The sequence below is a fragment of the Panthera uncia genome, chromosome B4 (genome assembly GCF_023721935.1).
Source record: "Panthera uncia isolate 11264 chromosome B4, Puncia_PCG_1.0, whole genome shotgun sequence".
NCBI classification, from domain to species: Eukaryota; Metazoa; Chordata; class Mammalia; order Carnivora; family Felidae; genus Panthera; species Panthera uncia.
This window is the reverse complement of record NC_064809.1, coordinates 60,907,435-60,929,910: the sequence shown is the minus strand read 5'-3', so window position 1 is coordinate 60,929,910 and position 22,476 is coordinate 60,907,435. Positions and strand designations below refer to the sequence as shown.

Here is a 22,476-nt window from a genome sequence, read left to right as displayed (position 1 = left end):
GGATCCAAAGGACTAAAATTTGGTTAACCCTGATAGATTTGTATACTGTTTATTTTTGCACCATTTGGGGGTTATTTACATATACCCCTGTCAAATATGTACTTCTCAGCCACATTTATATGCCTGCAGCTGCATACATAATTAAAATTTCACATGGACAACCCATTAAAATAAAGGAAGAATTCAGTGTTTTGTTTGGGTTGTGACATTCCTAGGGTGGAGGAGGGAGGAAAACAAGCAAATTGTTGTGCCCACCTTAGGAGTTTTTGAACAATCCTGGCTTAATATCTCTAATTTTTCAGGTTGTATCCTCGCCACGCCAGTGCCCTGAACAACCTCGGAACGCTGACAAGAGACACAGCAGAGGCAAAGATCTACTATCAGAGGGCTCTCCAGCTAAATCCACAGCACAACCGAGCTCTTTTCAATCTTGGGAATCTCCTCAAGTAAGTACAAGGTGGACCTTCGATTAGGTGCGCTTGTCATTTTAGGCACCCCTTTCTTTCTCAACACTCATTTGGTCGTGCTTCAGTCCTCTTCTTAGAGTAGGATAATAAACGTTTCCAAGCTTTGAGAAGAGGTCATATTCATCTAAATTAACTCTATCCCTTAGCAGTCAAAAAGAGTATTTCCCGAGAGTGTCTCTCTGGACATGTTAGTTCTGAGATATGTTCACAGATTGTCTGTGGAGGGGTAGGAATAGGGAAGGGCTCCTTGGTCAGGTAAACTTAGGAAATGCCAAGTTAGACAAGGATGACTCCCCTCTTGCAAGAACCTTTAATATCCTAAATGCCCCGTGAATCTTGAAGAAGGCAATATGGAATACCACATTTCCCAATTTTTTTTTGGAAAGGTGTTTCCCAGGTATTCCATGAGTATACTTTGTAAAAGTACTTATCCACGAAGAGCAATCTGCTCTAAAACTGTAGGCAAATGACAGAACCACAGCTTGTGTTCAGTGTTTACTGTACTAGCAGTAAAAAACAAAGTAAGGTCTGCCTGGACTTAGTGATGGTAAGTCTTACTCTTACGAAGACCTGCCAGGTATAGTCACCAGTCACCGGGTACTGTCACTGCCCAGTAAAAGGTTGATTAGTGTCACCGAAGACTAAAGCACACAGGGATACTTTTGCATCTTGTCTTTTTATTAATACAGAGTCTTGGTATGTTGGTGATGGTACATCAGAAGTGGAAATAGGATGAAAATGTTTGGAATGAGATTGTAGTGATGCTCGTTAGGATGCTGGCAGTCCACACACTTACTGAATTGGTTTCCATATCTCTAAATTTCTAGAGTGCTTATCTGGTACTTTTAAAGCGAATGGTTTGTTGGGGCGCCTGGGTGGCGCAGTCGGTTAAGCGTCCGACTTCAGCCAGGTCACGATCTCGCGGTCCGTGGGTTCGAGCCCCGCGTCAGGCTCTGGGCTGACGGCTCGGAGCCTGGAGCCTGTTTCCGATTCTGTGTCTCCCTCTCTCTCTGCCCCTCCCCCGTTCATGCTCTGTCTCTCTCTGTCCCAAAAATAAATAAAAAACGTTGAAAAAAAATTAAAAAAAAAAAAAAAAAGCGAATGGTTTGCTTTGTTCTTTTGGCCTCTCCCTAACAGGATTGTCTTTTTTTTTTTTTTTTTTTTAATGTTTATTTGTTTATTTTTGAGAGAGAGAGATGGAGAAGGAGAGAAAAGTCCCAAGCAGGCTCCACACTGTCAGCTCAGAGCCAGATGTGGGGCTCAAACTCACGAACCGTGAGAGCATGACCTGAGCTGAAACCAAGAGTAACTGACTGAGCCACCCAGGTGCTCCAGCAGGACTGTCCTCTAATTATCTCAGTAACTCAGTGTGATACAGCTTCTCCACCTTCTTGTTTACTCCTTTAATTTTACATATATAGATAGATAATAGTCCTTTCTCCTAATGTGTGTGTTAATGTGTGTTTTTATCTAATCTCGTTTAGACAGAAGCATTGGGTGGATTAATCACAGAACATTCTAATATGGTATGATGTGATAGGTACCATCCTGAATCTGAAGGGTTTTTTTGTTTGTTTTTTAAGTTTATTTATTTATTTTGAGAGAGAGAGAGAGAGAGAGATAGTGAGAGGGGGAGGGAGAGAGAGACTCCCAAGCAGGCTCTGTACTGTCATCACAGAGCTGGACGTGGGGCTCGAACTCACAAACCATGAGATCAGGACCTAAGCTGGAATCAAGAGCCAGATGCTTAATCAACTGAGCCACCCAGGCACCCCCTGAGTCTGAAGTTTTATGTTTAGAAATGGCTTTATCCATTTACAGGAGCACAAAATCAAGGAAGACTATACAAAAATAAGTAAATGTGAGGAAAATACACTTAAAATGAAAGAAATAAAACTATAAGTCAGCAAAAAACAAATAAACGTAATTTTTTGAATCAGATAATTTATTGTTACAACTTGATACAAATTGAGATTGATGAAAAACAACTATGAATGAAATGGTACACACTGTGACAGAAAAACCATTTTATTACCAGTTAGCTCCCGTTAAAAATAGTAACAAATCAAGAGATGTGGGGAAAATGAGTTCTCTGTTATTGCAGATAACTAGTTGCAGGTCAATAGAGTGCTTTTATATTACTCTGCTATTTTTATGAGCTCTTATTTCTTTATGTGAAGCTCTATGGACTCATTTTTTTAAAGTCATTGTTGGGTCTGTTTATGTCCTAACTTCGAGCCCAAGTAACTTAATGGCTGGATAAAGTCCTATCAGTGTCTTTTGGGGTAACTGGATTACATGGTATTGATTTTATTTTATTTTATTTTATTTTTTAAATATATAAAATTTATTGTCAAATTGGTTTCCATGCAACACCCAGTGCTCATCCCAAAAGGTGCCCTCCTCAATACCCATCACCCCCCTCCCCTCCCTCCCACCCCCCATCAACCCTCAGTTTGTTCTCAGTTTTTAAGAGTCTCTTATGCTTTGGCTCTCTCCCACTCTAACCTCTTTTTTTTTTTTTCCCCTTCCCCTCCCCCATGGGTTTCTGTTAAGTTTCTCAGGATCCACATAAGAGTGAAACCATATGGTATCTGTCTTTCTCTGTATGGCTTATTTCACTTAGCATCACACTCTCCAGTTCCATCCACGTTGCTACAAAGGGCCATATTTCATTCTTTTTCATTGCCACGTAGTGCTCCATTGTGTATATAAACCACAATTTCTTTATCCATTCATCAGTTGATGGACATTTAGGCTCTTTCCATAATTTGGCTATTGTTGAGAGTGCTGCTATAAACATTGGGGTACAGGTGCCCCTATGCATCAGTACTCCTGTATCCCTTGGGTAAATTCCTAGCAGTGCTATTGCTGGGTCATAGGGTAGGTCTATTTTTAATTTTCTGAGGAACCTCCACACTGTTTTCCAGAGCGGCTGCACCAATTTGCATTCCCACCAACAGTGCAAGAGGGTTCCCGTTTCTCCACATCCTCACCAGCATCTATAGTCTCCTGATTTGTTCATTTTGGCCACTCTGACTGCGTGAGGTGATATCCGAGTGTGGTTTTGATTTGTGTTTCCCCGATGAGGAGCGACGTTGAGCATCTTTTCATGTGCCTGTTGGCCATCTGGATGTCTTCTTTAGAGAAGTGTCTATTCATGTTTTCTGCCCATTTCTTCACTGGGTTATTTGTTTTTCGGGTGTGGAGTTTGGTGAGCTCTTTATAGATTTTGGATACTAGCCCTTTGTCCGATATGTCATTTGCAAATATCTTTTCCCATTCCGTTGGTTGCCTTTTAGTTTTGTTAGTTGTTTCCTTTGCTGTGCAGAAGCTTTTTATCTTCATAAGGTCCCAGTAATTCATTTTTGCTTTTAATTCCCTTGCCTTTGGGGATGTGTCAAGTAAGAGATTGCTATGGCTGAGGTCAGAGAGGTCTTTTCCTGCTTTCTCCTCTAGGGTTTTGATGGTTTCCTGTCTCACATTCAGGTCCTTTATCCATTTTGAGTTTATTTTTGTGAATGGTGTGAGAAAGTGGTCTAGTTTCAACCTTCTGCATGTTGCTGTCCAGTTCTCCCAGCGCCATTTGTTAAAGAGACTGTCTTTTTTCCATTGGATGTTCTTTCCTGCTTTGTCAAAGATGAGTTGGCCATACATTTGTGGGTCTAGTTCTGGGGTTTCTATTCTATTCCATTGGTCTATGTGTCTGTTTTTGTGCCACATAGTATTGATTTTAAAGACCATATGAGTATTTGTTCCCCCAAAGAGCCAGCTTTAATGACAGTTCTTGTTAGGAATGATGTCCTGCAGTTATGGTTACAATATTGTGCTGAATGGGCCTCTACTTGAACATAATGGTTAGACGGTCCTTAAATTTCATCTTGCCAAGACCTGAACAAGAGATGCACACTCTAACCTTCCTTTTTCAATTCACATATTATTCCACTATTAGCTTGAATGAGTATCTGTGAGTTAAAAGGATAAGGGATTATTTTTTGGAGCATGGCAATGGCTACTCTTCACAGTAGGAGGGATTCCTGGATACTGAGCATCGGACTTTTTCTCTCTTTGTCAGAGATTTTGTCAAAATCAACTTTTGATGATTATCCAAACCAAAGACAATGCTTTACATTTGTGTAAGACTGTACTTTTCTGAGTGCATGTTTTTTTGAGGAGGCCCTCCTCGTGACTCCTTAAAGTAGACAGGGAAGAAGAGGAAACAGGGTCCTGCGAAGTTGAGTGCTTTGTACAAAGTCACCATTGTTTGCCTTTTGTTCTTTTCATTCACACCAGAAAGCAGAGTGGCTGTATCTATGTAGATTCCTTTTACAATTCAGTAGAATAAAATCATGCTAATAGTTAACATTTATATAATACTGTCCGGTTTACAGGTAAGTGTTTTCATATGCATTATTTAATCTTTAATCTATTGTGAGAGGTATTATCATCTGCATCCCTGTTTTACACATGGAGAAACCAAGGCTCAGAGATCTCGTGTGACATTGGCCTAGGCCTTGTCAGACCTCGGACTGAATGCCTGCCCTTGGATTCCTATTCTATTCACTTACCTTGACCCATGCTGCCCAAATACCTCTCCATTCCAAGAATTACTTCATATTCAGCTATTTGACAGCATGTGATTGCCTTCTGGGAGAAAGACCCGTCATGGGTTTTTTTTTGGGGGGTGGGGGGGGATAGTGACATTTGTTTACATTATATCCCTCAGTAGCAGAGAGAGGTAACTCAGAAAATAGAGCTAATCCACATTTAGTTAACTCTGAGTTTCATTTCTACTTAACCTTAATATATGTCTGTTACTAGCAGTGGGTCAAAGACAAAAATAAATAAATAAATAAGAATATTTTAAATTTTGTTTGATTTGATCCATTTTGCTATTTAAGATTTTTGCCCTATCTGTTTCTCATCAGGCAGCTAGTTTTTTAAATTGTGCCCTTTTTTGTAATCTAGAACTTAATACGCATTCTGAGAACCCAAGCACCTATTTAGGCACAAGTGTTAGATTTGCTCATCGCTGAGAGCAGGGCACTGTCATCATTCCTATTTTATAAATGAAGAGACTAAGGCTTGGAGAAGTAATGTACCAAGGTCCCTTAGCGAAGTAACAGAAGGCATGGGAATTGAACCTAGAGCTGTCTGACCACACTCGACTGCCTCTTTGTGGCTTGCCTCAAAACTGGGATACAGCCTAGAGCCACATCGCCCAATGGAAATGTAATGAGAGCCAGAATCTGTGACTTAAAATTTTCAAGCAGCCGTATTTCAGAACATAAAAAGGTGGAATTATTATAATAATGCATTCTATTTAACCCTGTATATCCAAAATATTGTCATTTTAGTGTGTAATTCGTATTAAAAATTAATTTTAAAATTGAACACGTAAAAATATTACTGAGCTAGTGTGTATTTCTTTACAATTAATCTTTGAAACCCAGTGTATGTTTCTTACTTTCAGACTATTCATATTTCAAGTGTTCAGTAACCACGTGTGGTTAATGGCTGCTGTATTGCACAGCATAGACCTTTACTAATGACTTTGACTTAGAGAGAAATTAAGTCTTTGTCCAGGCCAGAAGCTCTAAATAAAATGTGATTCTGTCAGACCATCCCAGAAATCGTGTGGCACTGAGGACAAATGTCACTTGAATTCTTGGAATTATATGACATATAGCTTTAGACCTGTTCATAGCAATAGATTTCAATGAATGCTATCCAAATATATTTGGCCTCTTTCATGACCATCTCACTGGACTTTGAAGCTAATCTATTATGATTCTGTGCAGCATATGTACAGTGTGACAGATTGATAAGGAGCAGCTATCCATGCCAGCATTCTTAATTTATATTAATTATTGTTGGCTTTGCTTGAAGCCTAAAACATAAAAGAAAATAGGCAAGATTAGCATAAACTTTTCATGGTTGAAAAGAGCAGAAGTCCCTGATGGCTCAAGAGAATATAATCGAATATTTACATTCAGGGCGTAGGAAAATATTTTTGTGACTGCTTGGGGAAAATAGCTGCTAGTGTTTGTTACTGAAACAGAATACGAAAAGACCCTCTTAAAGAATTATATAGCATACCTCCCTCATTGCCAGAACTACCTTCTATTCACATGAGAGGATTTGGGTGTTAATGGGTATTATAATAAATATTATAATCCAAATTTAGAAGAAAGTGAAATGGGATATCCAATAATTGAACTATATATAAGTTGAATTTGGGAAAAAATACGTTTGATTTTCTTTAGTCTGGTACTTTAGAAAATTAAATTCTGAAGAATAAAAGGACATGGAAAGAAGGGTGACCATTATCTTTGAATAAATTTAAATGTTTGGGATAAATTTCTTTATAGCTTTGATACTAGCTACACCACCTTTTATTTTATAAAAAGGAATTCATACATTCAAGATGGTAGTTCTCTTCTCTCCTTTTCAACTGAAGCCTCTGGGAATTCAAAATGCCAGCCCATTGGATAAAGAAAAGCTTTTGGAGTTCCTTTCTGCTACATTAGGATGTCAGCTTTGGGTGGGCAAGTTCTGCACCCTTTCCTTCTAGTGAAATCTCACTCCTTGCCCCCACCGCCATGGTGATCTGTTAGTATTCACGGTACTTCCAACCTTATTTATGTGTAGTCTCAATCCTATTACATCCCCTCCCCAACTTAATCAGTCACCCACTTCTTCTGCCAGCTTTACCCCCAGACCCTCTGGTTCTGCTCTACCTTGGGCACCCACCAACATGGCCATGCCATGGGATTTTTACACAGACCTTTTTACTTTGTATCACCTAAATTCTGATGTTCCTCTTTGACCTTAACCTCTTACCTCTCCCCCCTCTTCCCTTTCACCCTCTGTTGTCCCTACGAACCCTCTGATGGGGTCATGATTTTGACCTGCCACCTTCTAGCTCTTCTCTGTGTTCAGTTGTCTTCTTTAAAAAAAATTTTTTTACGTTTATTCATTTTTGAAAGACAGAGACAGAGCTCAAGCAGGGGTGGAGCAGAGAGAGAGGGGGACACAGAGTCTGAAGCAGGCTCCAGGATCTGAGCTGTCAGCACAGAGCCTGACGCGGAGCTCGAACTCACCAACCGCGAGATCATGACCTGAGCCGAAGTCGGATGCTCAACTGACTGAGCCAGCCAGGCGCCCTCCAAGTTGTCTTCTTTTAAGACCTTAGTATTGTTGTGCCTTCCACGACCAGTGTTACTCCCCTCTTACTCCCTCATTCCTACCGACCCTGCTCTTCTCCATTATTAGAATCTCTGTTCTTTCTGATTTTTATATTCATAATTTATAATCTCATCTCTAATTTATCTATTTCACTCATGCATGTGACATCAACATAGACTCTTTCACACCTTGACTATCATTTACTTGCCTGACCAGGCTCCTAACTCAGTGTACCCCATTGCCTGCATTTTGCTTTCTGTAGATCAATATTTCTCAACTCGTTTTCATTATTAGCCGCCACCCTCACCCTCGAAGCCTTTTAAAGCATTTTTTTCCTAATCACCTCCATCCCTAATGAATACTCAAGAATAAGATTTGTTACATAGGGGTTGAGCTTTGGGAGACCACAAACCATTGTCCTATCTAATTTTATTTTTTATATGTGATCTAATATTGTTTTCACAGTACTACCTCCAATCCAAGAAGCAATTTTCACCTCTGTCAGGAATGTATGCTCTAGACTGTCATGTAATCTGTCAAGCATTAGGGATGAAAAACAAAGCTAACAAAACTCTGAAGAGAGCATTGTGAAACCAAACAGGGTCAGGAGTTAAAGCTGCTAGAGATTCATCCCTTATGATCCTATAATATCTCCTTTTTTTTTTCCTTTTCCTAATACATGTATCCTTCTTCCCCTCCTCCATGTTCATAAACACATGCAGAAGATGACATCATCCCTTACTTTTACTAAGAACATTCACGTCATTCAGGGTCAATTTTTTCAGCTTCCCTTCTTCCTATCTCAAAATTCCCTGCATGTCGACAGACTATCTCTTCTTTTACTCTTCCAAGGGAGGAGACACTGTCTTACCTCCTTAACAAGGCCAGTGCTTACATCTTATTTATGTGTTGTTTATTTGTATTTTTTTAGGTTGTGGCATAATTACCATGGAAAAAATTCACAAATCTGTATTTTGACAGTTCTATATACTTTCATAATTACCTCCAGGATAACATAGAGCATTCCAGAAATGACCCAGAAAGACCCTGAAATCACTCCAGAAAGACCCCTCGTGCCTCTTTCCAATAATTTCTCCCGCCTCGAGGCAGTCATTCTGATTCTTTTCACCATAGATTAGTTTAGCCTGTTTTAGAGCTTCATTGAAAGTTGATCCTTAATATGTACTTTTGGCATCTGGATATTTTTACTTATCATAGTGTTTTGAGTCTTATTCATGTGGTTCCATATTACATTTTTTTATTGCTGAGTAGTATTCCATCGTGTTAATATACTGTAATTTTGTTTATCCATTTTCTTGTGGCTGAATACTTGGTTTGTTTGCAGGTTTGAGTGATTATGAATATTCATGTTATGACTGTTCAGGTCCCCCAGTCTTTGTACGTTCATTTCTTGTAGGTAAATGTCTAGGAGTAGAATTGTGGGTAAGTAAATGTATCTTTAATGTTTTAAGAATCTGCCAAACTGTCCTTCAGAGTAATTGTACCACTTGCACTCCTATCAACAATGGTAAGAGATCCATATGCCTCAAACCCTAACATTTGGTATTGTCAGTCTTTTTTATTTTAGCCATTAGTAGGCATTAGTGCAAAATCCACATGTGTTCTTGATTTTATTTCTTTCCCCTTCCCCCATCCATTATTGTGGGCCGTCTCTTAGGTCTTCAGATTTTTCCCATTCCACAAATTTCTGTATCCCACTCCCCCACACAAGGTTCCTCCAGAGAATCTTTCTCAGTTCAGCTATTCCCTCAAGCTGTTCTCCTAACTCTTTCTGAAATTTCTCTTGTCAATTGGCAAGAATGGTTAGCATTTGGTGCTACTCCTTCCTCCTCACCTTTTCGTTCAGCTCTCATTCCCCTGATGTCTCTGAAGTGAAGAATATGACAATGTTGGCCTCCTCCTGTTTTGAAGCTCTTTATTTCATTGCGTGTATCATAACACATTGTTTTTTCCTTCTATTTCTAACATCTGCTCCTCTCCCACCTTCCCTATAAATTGAGGGGTGCCTGAGAGATTCACTGATTGCCCATTATGTACACACACAGAGTCCAAATGTCTTAGCATTTAGGACTTTCCATAAATGCTGCCACTTTCCTCCATCTTTCCTACCACCCTCCCATGCCATGTGAACCGCAGTGCATAGCCGCACTGGCCACTTGTCAACGAATGTGAAATACAAGCCTGCAAACTTCATTTGAGGGAATATCACGGAGGTTTTAAAGTGAGAACTCTCCTAGTGTATCTAAAATATGGTTTCATTTGCATTTTTATCTTCCGTTCAATGTTTGCACGAAACTGAATTATCTGGGAAATATTATGAGAATGTTTACCTATTTCCTCAAGATTTGAAAGTTATTTGTGTATAAACAGATTGCTAATTGTTAAAATATTTTTCTAAGTATCTCTCCCCCACCAAAGCTCTATTCATTCATGCTGGGATTGCTAAATGAATTGAGCATGAGTGAGTTGTTTTAAACCCACAGTATGGTTTGCAAAGAAGCGTCCCTTTCCTCAATCCTTTCTTTGCTGTAATGGCTGCAGTAAACACTGGTGAGGCCAGAAGACAGTCTGTGCAGGAAGCACTGTGAGGGAGAGCAAGCTTTACAGGACCCCTCGTTTTATTTACATTCTCTTAAAGAATTGGAATTTTTTTTCTCTCCCTGCATAAATATTTCTGACAGAGGATAACTAAACATGCCAGACTGCTTTGTCAAGTGCTAGAGTATCCAGCGGTCTCCCCTGTCCTGAAAATTATCCCCCCTCCTTTAAGCTTCACAAACGTTCCCTGCCCCCATTTGCAGTCTGGTCTCCTTAAGATCCTGTGCCAGGTGCTGACTTGGAGCAGCTCTTCACTGGAGATGTAGCTTAAAGAAGGTACAAGTCAATTTATAAGAATAAAAGAAATGAACAAGGAAGTGTTGAATCACTACACTGTACCCCTGAAGCCAATATAACACTATGTTAACTAACTGGAATTAAAATAAAAACTTGAGGGACGCCTGGGTGGCTGTCGGTTAAACGTCCAACTTTGGCTCAGGTAATGATCTCTCGGTTCGTGAGTTCAAGCCCTGTATTGGTCTGTGTGCTGACAGCTCAGAGCATGGAGCCTGCTTCGGATTCTGTGTCTCCTCCTCTCTCTGCCCCTCCTCCACTTGCACCCTGTCTCTCTCTATCTCTCTCTCTCTCTCTCTCCCCAAAAATGAATAAACATTTGTAAAAGTTAAAAAAAAACTTTCGAAAAAGAGGGAAATGAGGGTAACCATTGGAAATTTCTCCTAGCATGCATTGTGTTACCTTAGGGGACCAAACATCTCAATTTTTTTATCTTAAATCCAGTAGATCAATTTTGTCCTGACACCGAGGCTAAATTTGGGATGTGAGTTGTTAAAGATCATCAGAGGCTTTCAAGTCTATCTTTAGCCCTGTGTCAACCAGGAGGGGAAACACGAAGGGCAGAAAGAGGAATATGCATGTTCTCTACTTATCTGTGGCCTGCAGGGTCAGGCCAGGAAGCTCCATGGGGGCATGAAGCTTGCCTTAGAGTCTTCCTCCCGTGTTCCCCTCCCTCGAGGACCCAGCCTGCTGCTTTCATACGGTACCACCTGTCTGCCGGGAAGCATTGCAGGGCTCTCTGCCCCCAACCTTTCTGCTACCTCTCCTCCAACAGGTGACTAGCCTGTGAAAAACTGACACTTGAATGATGAATTACTAAGCTCTTCCTCAGGCCTCACACACCTGCCCGCTCAGGGTGGGCAGGGGACAGGCACTATCACTCTCCCATTACAGACGGAACCGGGCTGCCAGGGTTGGGAGCAGTAAGCTCTGTGAAGTGGGAACTCAGTAGCCAGCACTTTCTGTTACATCTGTCACGCTGTGTCTGCATCTCTCCTCAGGACCAGGAGCTGTAGAATTTAGTGAGTTTGGATCTATACACCGTGTAGCAGTGTGTGACCTTGGGAAAACAATTTTATTTTTCGCTGCCTCTAATTACTCACTCACAAAGTGGAAATAATACTGTGACTTGTTTTCATGAGTACTAAACATGAGAATGCATATAAGTACTTAACATAGGACCTAGACCCCCATGAAGACGAAATAAGTTTTAGCTATTATTAATTATTAGCCCAGGGACATAATTTCCCACTGCCAATTTGAAGCTCAGCTTCTTGGTATAAAATTAATAATGAATCAGAAGTAGATAACGCATTTTCCACCCCTGCAATTGAACAGCTTTGGGCAATATTCAACCTCCTTGAGACTCAGTCTCCTTTTTGAAATAAGGGGTGGGAGCAGGCGATCCCGTAAATCTCTGTAGCTGCAAGAATCTGTGGTTTTAACTATGACTCCAAGTTTCTGATCTCTTCAGTGCAGGGGAAGAGAAAGACCAGAAAGGAACTTGCAAGTCCCTTTTCTCTTCAGATGGAGTAGAAGCACTGGGACAGCATTCTGTTTGTGCTGAGAAGTAAATTGTGAGGCATCCGGTGGCAATTCCAGATGGGAATCTGGCCAAAACGTTGAGCAAGTAGAGCTAACATTTATTGCATCTGCCCTTGTGCCAGACACTTCTCCAAGCCTGTGTGCCTTTACTGCACCCTAACAGGAGCCTGGGGGGGAGGGATCCGTGTGCACATTTCACAGGTTTCGCCACTGAGGCTCGTGGCGGTAGAACATCTAATCCAGGTCCTACAGCTAATGAGGGCAGAGCTGGGATTTAGACAGCAATCAGCCTGAGCCTAAAACCAGGAATGTGCATTCATCAATTGCATCATCACAGTGACCCCTTGTCTATGGGGTAAGTGAATCCTGGCTAAATCAGGCTATACTCAGCTGTCTTCTTCTCCAGATACCACACTGGGAGCATTGTTTCTATGCATTCCTTCAAATCATGGAAGGGCTTAGCAGAGATATTGTGTGAGCTCCGAAGTGATGCTGGCTTAGGAGTATTTCCCTTCACTTCCTACTCACCTTCGTGCACTCGTGGCACAGAACTGGCTCCGTATGTGCGGGAGCAGGGGCACGATGGGGCAGTCATCCTGCTTTGGGGTTCAGGGCAGCCACCCCATGGAGCTGGTCAAGACATCAAGAGCCTTCTATAGCAGTGAAAGGGGAGGGATCCCAGATGAACATTTCCTCAAGACCTACGCTGTGCCAGCTCCTGCATGAGGTCTTTGATGTGAACTGTGTCTCCATCTCTGCTGCTCTGTAACTAGATAGCGTCAGAACTTTCCACCATTCTGTTCCTCAGTTTTTAGCTGTGGAGAGAGGTGTTAAAGGCAACCAAAGATTGACCACTCGCACCGCACAGCGTGGGCATCCTAACTGCCTCCCAGTTGTGGCTGCATTGACCTCAATCTAATCCTGCAAACCCACCTGTGTTGCGGAGGGTGTGAGGTACAGGTGATCTACTCTCTGAATGCTAATTATAGTGATCATAGTTTTGAATTGAAAAAAAAATTCATTCTTCATCACCACATAATATGAATCTATTCTCCAGACAGTTTTCCTGTGTGGCTTCCATAAAAACTCACGTTTTTATGTAGAACTATTAGCGTGACCACCAGTAAACTAGATACTATATTTCCAGGGCATTGCCTAGAGATGTGCTCAGTAAACCTGAACATAAAAGAGGCTGCATAAAGTAAGATCCAATAGAACCATAGAAAATACCAATAGTAGAACCATAGAAAAATGTATGCATTGAAAAGATCATCTATCAGACATTTACAACTTGACTTTTACAATTCAGTTTTTCAGAAGAGCTGGTCAAGTCTATATGTTCCCCCCAACCCTAAAAAAAATCATCTTTTTCCTTTGTGAGAGACATCATTTTGGGACACAACAACAACACAACACTCCAACAATGGAATAGTAATTAAGGGAGCTCCCCAGCACTCCCAAGTTCACACGGTGGTTAATGGGAAATTTTACTGCTGCCAAGTGGATTGCCAATTCCATTTATTTCTGTTGCTGGCATTTCCTAAATTCTCCCAAAATGTCAATACTTTTTCAAAGCAAGCATCTGCTTTTAGTTTAAATGAATATGTCATGAGATTTTAGACAGGAATCCAAAAAGTTTTCTAAATTGACAAACTTAACAGGTCCTTAATTACTAAAAGAAAATATGGTGAAGCCTTATTTGCTTTCGCTAAATATCTGTCATTGAGATGGAGCCAGGAAAGTGAGATGATGCAAATGTTTTTACTTAACACATGAGAAAAACAGCCCCACTGCTATATAACCAAAGGGAAAATTCCCTGTGAAGCTACAAATGTTTAATGGCAAAATTTGCACATTATGAGCAAGATCTAATTTCTACTTAATGTTTCTCTCATGAAATCAATGATGAAGATGTTATTGGTCCCGGGAAGCCCTTCTCAGGACTTTTAGCCTTTTGGAAGGTCCTGGGGGGAACTTGAGAGAGTAGTTTTGCTTGCAGATTATTAGGAGATTTTTATTTACGTTGTGATGCCCGCATGGAGGACACAGAAACTAAGACTTGGATGCAGAATAGAGGCATCCACAACAGAGCTTCGATGACAGAGAAACTGCCTCTTCCCATTGCAGTATTTCTCAGTGCCCCCTCCACCTGCCCCCACTTCCAGCCTCCCCATCATCTGGCCAAATCAACTGGCCACTGTGACTGTGTCTTTGGCTCTGATTGTCCCCGGGGGTCTTCTTTCTTCCTAGCTTTCATCATCCTCTTATATTTCGCTTTATATCCAGGATCAATTGAACAGGCAAATCCCACACAGAGCCAGGGCAGAGTTTCTTAAAGCATAGGCTCAAGACTGCCCCCCTCAGCAGAATCACCTAAGGCGCTTATTAAGAATATTGATTTCTGAACCCTAGCCTGGACATACTGAATCTTAGGAGGCCTGGGATTCTGCATCTAACCGAACACACAATGATTCTTAGGCACTAAAATTTGAGGACTACTGATCTAGGGGAAAAGGGAAGACAAAATATTTTAGATCATCGGTCATCCACTAGTGCAGTCTCTTGATACTTCCTTATTTGGTGAATAAGGAAATGGAGGATGCTGAGAGCAATAAATATCACCTGATCCCGGACAGTTTTACCAACTCCCAGCTTCTCTTACCTATGTAAGGATCCCTAATAGTTCGACCAGTGCCAGTTGAACCCCCTAATGGGAGCTCTGACAGACCTTAGTGTGACATGAGTTTCCAAAGGGATTCAGACTGTTCCTTTCTGTGACTTCTAACCGAAGGTATGCCCATGGGGTATGTGCTAAGGTTTGATTTTATCCATCTACTCACAAGTTATGGGCTACTTCATTCAAGCTTTTTCTATGCGATTCAGAGAAACAACCTGTGGACTTGGTTACTTCAATCACATGCTTGGTCAGTTCAGAGGCAAATGTTATTTCCATATTTTTCCCCTTTTGAATCAACCTGTCAATTTAGTCTATTTCCCCTTTTGAATCAACCTGTCAATTTAGTCTAAACGGCTAGCAGAGTAGTCCTGTATAGATGGGGCTTACATTGAAAATGGGCTTCTGATTTCCCAAAACTGCTTATGATGGGTCCAAAATGAATGTGTTAGTAGGTTTTAATACTGGCCCAGGGGTGAGCTGTACTGTGGGAGTACATAGTAATTCCTGTTATTAAGAAATTTTATAATGTCTATTTGAAATCTTCTGCCTCTTTTATATCTTTTCATATGGGGATAACTGCCTAAACCTTTCTTTTCTAAGAAGCTTTCCTGGCTTTACTGAGGAAGAGGCTTGGAATTGCTCCTGATTCTTTATTGCCCAAATATTCACCTTTAGCAATCACCCCTAAAAATTCAGACCCACTCCTTTAAGTGGTTCGGGCATCAGCTGAGTGGATTCGGAACCATCAGCCTGCAATTGCAGTCTTTTCAGCTTGGTGTTTGCCTTTGAATGAGGTTTCCATGGGTAGTGACTGTTTCTTACAAGTGTGATTGTACATTTAGGGCAACATATTCATTTGGGTATTTAATTATGATTTAAGTTGTATTAAAAATCTATTATGGTATCAGAGGGAAAAAACACTCTGGTGTCTAGCTCTTGATTTTTTGTGAATAGTTTGAAATGTAGACGTATATTACTTTTGAGGAAATTTCAAAAAACACTACATTCTCCTTGATTTTAAAATTAACTAAACGAAGAAGAGGGAGATAGGTTTTAATGGGTGATTTTGGAAACATTGAACAAGCTAGTAAAAAGCAAAATATATATATATAGTACCTACTGTGTATCTCAGACAGAGGGAGGTCTGATAATTTGCCCAAAGAAACACAGCTAGTAAATGGTAGGAGAACTTGAAGGCAGTCTATCTGGTTTTTGAGTCTGTGCCTTTTTTTTTTTTTTAATTTTTTTAATGTTTATTTCTTGAGAGAGAAACAGTCTAAGTGGGGGAGGGGCAGAGAGAGAGGGACACACAGATCTGAAGCAGGCTCTGGGCTCTGAGCTGTCGGCATGGAGCATGACGTGGGGCTCGAACTCATGAACTGGGAGATCATGACCTGAGCCGGCGTCGGACACTTAACTGACTGAGCCACCCAGGCACGCCTTGAGTCTGTGCTTTTAACTGCTATGCAGAGTTAAGGTAGTGAAGCTGCTTTAGCTGTGCCTGGTAAGTAGGAAGTGCTCAATAAATAAAAAACTGTACTTGTAATTTTCTTATGCTTCTAAAGCTTGAAATGCTTCTGTCTAACTTAGGATTTCTTCTCTAATATTGAAAGAGCTGTAGAAATGGAGATATAAAATGAATGATTATATTACCCACCTCTGTCAAATTTGATTAGAATACCAAGATGCTTATTTAAGGTTTACAAAGATCTAGGAATAAAATAGTAAAACCACATTTATAAAAATTAATTTAGCAATTATTGAATTTCTACTATGTACAGTTCACTTTACTAAAATTATTTAACTTCTACTGTGTACAGATCGCTAGTATAAAAGAAGTAAGGTTAATAAGACATGGGTCTTGCCTGTGAAGGAGCGTAAAACCTAGTAATGGTCCCAGAGTGCCCAACATTTAAGAGAGTAGATGCAGAAGTGTTGAGGGTGGCCTACCCACGGAACAGGACACATGTGAAGTTCTGAATTAGAGTCCTGGTGTCACAGTAGCTGTGTGCTGGAAGGCACACCACTTAGCTCTCCAAATCTCAGTTTATTCATGTTGGGGTATAGTTGCTGGTATTGTTTTCTAAATCTTAAAAATGGAAATACTGATGCCTAATTCATTATACTTAGGGAGAATTAAAATGAATAATGCAAAAGAATCACTTACCGGGTCCTTAGCCGAGAGTAAAGGTTCAGCAAACAGCTATCAGGAAATGGGAAGCCTTAACAACTTGCCTGCATGTCCCACTCCCTGGTGGACAGACGCTCCTTCCTTGGGAGACAGGGGCAGGGGTGCTTTGCATGCTGCACCAGGGTCTTGGGGAAGAAAATGAGTTGGAGCTCAGTCACCCTTTAAATATTGACCTGAAGAACAATGGGCAGCTGCCCCTTTGGAGGCCCTAACAGGGCTTCCAGATGGCTGTTCCCCTGCCATCTTTTTCCTTACAGAGATACATAAAGAAAACTATAAGAAAGGTAGCATATGTATGTTTTCTAATTTTGTTATATGTTTAGTAGGTCTGATGAGGGATCATGCTTTGAGCTTGTGAGTCAGCTGGTGATAATCCATTGCACAGGGAAAACATCATTGAGTGGAGGGGAGGGGAAAGCCATCTGTGAAGTGTCAGGCATGAATACCAAGCTGAGAGGCCACGAGACCTATATGAGGCCTTCCTTTTCACTTGGGACCAGGGCAAATCACTGAGGCCCTCTGAGTCTCATTTCCCACTAGTTTACGTCAAGGAGGATGGATTATAGCCATAATTCTCAAATCTGAATGGCTGTCATATTCATATGGAGAGTTTCCTCTTAAGAAGCCCAGCCTCAGAACAAAAAGGTCTTTTTAGAAGCACCTTAAGTGATTTTAAAGTACACTGAGGGTAGAAAAGCAATGGAGTCGGTTATCTCTCAGGTTCTGTAGGATAAATGCCAAAGTCCACCCAGTCTGGGTGGACTAGTGTGTACCTGGTTATGTTTGGAATGTTGGTCAGAACCATATTATGGAAGGTTTTAAACGGTCTATCTGTATGCAGCAGGGCATTAATGAAGATTTTTATATAAAGGAATGGGTTGAAAGCAGCGCTGTAGAAAATATGTATTTGTCAGTTCTCTGCATGTAGTAGAAGGAGAAGAAAGAGGGGACTAGAAGCAGGTTGTGAACTAAGCTGTTAGCAAGCAAAACTGAGTAAGGTGTAGTCTATTCAATAGAATTATAGTAATATGGTCACTGATTTTTAATTAATATGAGGCAATTAGTAGAGAAATATGTGCTGTAATGTGGATAGGAAAAGAGATGCCTCTGAAACAGGAAATGAGTTGAAGTGAAGTTCAGTTCTCACGTGTAATGTATGACCAAAGAAAGTACTGTTGAGATTAATCCTCTGTAAATTATTATGTCAAAACCACACCTATTTCACAAGCTCCCACCAAAGGCTGAGCAAAAAGAGAGACTACAGAAGAAATGCCTCTTCTTACCATTTCTCTCCCTTTCAGAAACAAAACAACAACAAAATTATTGCTTACCAATTCCTTGGGCTTTTGTAAAAAACATTTAAAAATATCTGTTAAGATGGCATGTGCCTGACACCTGTTGGGGTCTAATGACTCTCAAAGGCTCCCAGGGAAAAGCAGAATCACCTGAGAATGCAGAGCCAAGAGGAAACGTCCTTTCTGCCTGGTCTTTGCATCTTGCAATACTCCTGTACTAAACAAAATTACGTGATGAGCTATTTTTCTGAAAATGTGTCAGTCCCTCAAGAGAATAATAGAGATACAGCTTTTCATAAAGAATCAAGCTCCCTGGGGCACCTGGCTCAGTCGGTTAAGCGTCCGACTTCGACTCAGGTCATGATCTTATGGTTTGTGAGTTCGAGCCCCACTCCGGGCTCTGTGCTGACAGCTCAGAGCCTGGAGTCTGCTTCAGATTCTGTGTCTCATTCTTTCTCTGCCCCTACCCAACTTGTGCTCTGTTTCTTTTTGTCTCTCAAAAATAAATAAATGTAAAAAAAAAAAAAAAAAAGAATCAAGCTCCCTGTGAATAACTGTGATGCTAACTTTTCCACTGTGTCATATGAATGGTAATGGACAGCCTCAAATATTTAGATTCCTAGATGTCATTAAGTGGTCATTAATCTCACTGAAATCATATATAAAAAGTTTGAGTTGCCGTTCTAACTGATGTGAGCCTGACCAATGAGAATCATTAAATCTTTCCTGTCAAATTGTTGTGGGTTTTTTTTCCTGCTGATTTTGAAGAATATCCAAGCTCAATTATGTCCCGGGGAACTCAATCTTCAGCTTTAATTTCCTAAATCCAAATCTTTTTGTGGATTTTGGGAGGATTTCCAAATTAATGTTAATAAAGACTTATGAAATCCTTGGCAAAAGAGTTCTGCTAAGCATGAGATCAATAGTCAAATTATCAAGATTAAAAAATAAGCTTTACTTTACAAGTGCCCATGGAAGAAGTACCTCAAGGTATATTCTAGATTAAAAACGCAAAGTATGTAAACATCCTGGACTTCCATAGAGCCTAACAGACACTCTTTAAATGTTTGTTGACTAAATGATTGAATCAATAAAAAAGCAGCACTAAGACAGCTGTGATGCAAATTTCTTATAACCCTGCAACTTTCAAGCCACATCCCAAAATAATCCACTGAAGGACGCAGGTGTTTCACCTTGATACCAGGGGCAGGAGTGTGCATCAGGAAGAGCCCGGTTAGCTCTGCCCCCAGTAAGAAGAGGAGTGCATGGACAGCCACCTCCCTTAGGAAATGGCTAACACGTAATAGATAATGATAGATGCTTGCTAAACCCAACAGTTAAATGGAAGGTCTTTGCTGGAAACATGTCTTTTTTTTCAAGGTCTATGATAGAAGACTCCTTTCTAGGTAAAATCGCCTTGTAGCATGCTCCTTCTAGTACTTGGAACTGACGCTTGTGGAGTCAATATTAGTTTTTCCTCTACAGATCTTCATCCTACAGAGACTGAAGCCATAGGGGGCTTGCAGCAGGAGCTACACTGCGCTGTCTTTGCTAATTTATGGAGCAATTCTGCTGAAATCTCAGTATGCTAACAAATTACCAGAGAATCTTTTTTTTTTTAATTTTTTTTTTTAACGTTTATTTATTTTTGAGACAGAGAGAGACAGAGCATGAACGGGGGAGGGGCAGAGAGACAGGGAGACACAGAATCGGAAGCAGGCTCCAGGCTCTGAGCAGTCAGCCCAGAGCCCGACGCGGGGCTCGAACTCATAGACCGCGAGATCGTGACCTGAGTTGAAGTCGGACGCCTAACCGACTGAGCCACCCAGGCGCCCCAGAGAATCTTTTTTAAATGTAGGGTTTGATTCAGGAGGTCTGAATGGGGCCAGAAGCTTTGCATTTCTAACAAGCTCCTGGTGGTGGTGATGATACTTGTCCAGGACTCACACTTGGAGCAGCAAGGTCATGAGAGGTGGGTTTCTAAGTAGTTAGAAGAAGCAGATGTGGTGTGATGGAAAAGCACTGGATCTCGACCCAGAAGACTGGTTATATGAACATGATGAGTCACTTGACTTTTCTGAATCCACGTTTTCTCATTAGAAAAATGAATATGATAGGACAGTAAACACCTGCTGTGTGGGATTGTTGTGAAAATTTATAATGTTACGTGAAAAGTGACCAGAGTCTATATGGTACATTGCTGAGTAAGTGATTGTTGATCCTAAATAGTGAAAACGTAGGCACATAAGTCTATAGTGGTAACTGGTAAAGATGGGGGGACTCTTAAGCTGTGTGCTTTCTATACTTCCAGGGATTCTATTTTTTTATTCCACTGCTTAGCAAGTGTCCAGTGTTTGTGAAATTGTATGTGTAGCAAAGTTGATCACTGCCACTGTATATTTTTGGCTTCAAAATATCGATATCAGGATAATGACCCGGTGTTTCCCCCATGGCACTAGCAGGAAAGAGAACTGCTACCCAAAACATTGGTAATAACTTTGGGGCCTCGAGTCCTCTTCGAACCAGAAACAATTACTTTCAAGAAAAGACTAAAATGGAGAAGACAGAACCAGCCCAGATTTTCAATGAAAATGTGATGAATAAATAGCTGATCGTTCTTTGCCAGCCAGTAGTCACAGTACCTCCTAACTTCATAAATTATGTATAAATGGATCCCTCTTCAATGTAAAAGCAAAGGTTCACATGAGCAGTTTGGCTGGCTTGTGCCTGACGGGTGGCTCGGCCACCGTGGCACCCAGCCTGTATTGGTACAGCTCGTCCTCCAGGGGCTCAGCACATCGTTCACATCATTGTAAACCGGCTCCCTCGAGTGCCTCCACATTGCTCCTCTGGTGGTCAAGCTTTCTGGTTAACGAACTTGTAACATATTAATATCTTTTTTTAAGTTTATTTAGAGACAGAGAGTGGACAAGGGGCAGAGAGAGAAAGAGAGAGAGAATCCCAAGCAGGCTCCACACTGTCAGTGCAGAGCCCAACGCAGGACTCAAACTCACGAACCATGAGATCATGACCCGAGCCGAAACCAAGAGTTGGACGCTTAACTGAGTGAGCCACCCAGGCACCCCGAAACATGTAAAATATTAAATAAAACTCTCAAAAAGTGTATAGCAGGAAATAGAAGGTAGAAAAATCAGTGAATAACCTGCAGCATCATTTACACCTCTTTCCACTTAGAATTCAGAGACAGAAACTGTTAGTACCTTGAGACAATCTAGTTTAATTCATTTGCAATGTAATCCAGAGGGAATCAGTAATCTTTGCTAAAAGAAATGAGATTTTACATCTAATCAGAGGATTTAAACACAGTGTTATTAAAAGATGTTGTTTTTTCCCTCTTTATGACCTCCAGGTCCCAGGAGAAAAAAGAAGAGGCTATCACCTTATTGAAGAACTCCATTAAATACGGCCCAGAGTTTGCAGATGCATATTCAAGCTTAGCTTCATTGCTGGCCGAGCAGGTAATTGTTTCCTTTGAACTTCACATATTTTTTTAAAATGTTTATTGTTGAGGAGTACCTGGGTGACTCAGTCAGTTATGTGTCTGACTCTTGATTTCAGTTCCAGTCATGATGTCACAGTTCATGAGTTTGAGCCCCACATTGGACTCTGTGCTGACAGCATGGAGCCTGCTTAGGATTCTCTGTTTCTCCCTTTCTCCGCCACTCCCCCACTTGCCCTCTCTCTGTCTCTCAAAAAAAAAAAAAAAAAAACAAAACTTAAAAGTTTTTGCTGTTGAATATATAAATTAATATTACCCAGATTTTGGTACCAATGAGTCAGTTTGTAACCCCATATTGAGCAACTAATTTCTAGGTCTGTTTTCTTCTTGACAGAAATTATAAGCCTAGCTTCTTACCCCAATACTCTCTGTGTACTGAAGGTAGCCTTTAGACAAAGATTAGAGGTCATTAGAGGTCATTCATGTATTCTATATCACTTTGGGGCAAAATCTCTCAAGAATAATACACGGTATTTGCTAGTTTTATTGCTATTTCTTATATTTTTCTGGGGACTTGTTAATGGAATCAGATCTCCAAACTCAATGTGGAACCAATTACTGATAATAGATCCTGTGTCTCAATACCTGTTAAAAGATCGCAGAGGCTTATAGAACAGGCTCTGAAGAGATAACATTTCTCATGGTATACAGGGATATTCTTATTCCCCTTCTCTCTTCAC

The 22,476-nt window shown here is 40.7% G+C and overlaps 1 protein-coding gene and 1 long non-coding RNA gene across 3 annotated transcripts in view; one reads left to right on the top strand and one right to left on the bottom strand.

The window, feature by feature from the left end:
- Positions 1-22,476, top strand: part of TMTC1 (transmembrane O-mannosyltransferase targeting cadherins 1) — a 624,031-nt gene that overhangs the window by 563,363 nt on the left and 38,192 nt on the right. For both annotated transcript variants that reach the window (XM_049625225.1, XM_049625224.1), the window contains exons 12-13: positions 303-446; positions 21,647-21,755. In XM_049625225.1, coding sequence (XP_049481182.1) covers positions 303-446; positions 21,647-21,755 — 253 coding nt within the window. The remainder of the gene's footprint in view (positions 1-302; positions 447-21,646; positions 21,756-22,476) is intronic.
- LOC125918923 (uncharacterized) overlaps positions 10,846-22,476 on the bottom strand; it is a 50,662-nt gene continuing 39,031 nt past the window's right edge. The window contains exon 3 of the long non-coding RNA XR_007456618.1: positions 10,846-17,106. This is a non-coding gene — a long non-coding RNA (uncharacterized LOC125918923). The remainder of the gene's footprint in view (positions 17,107-22,476) is intronic.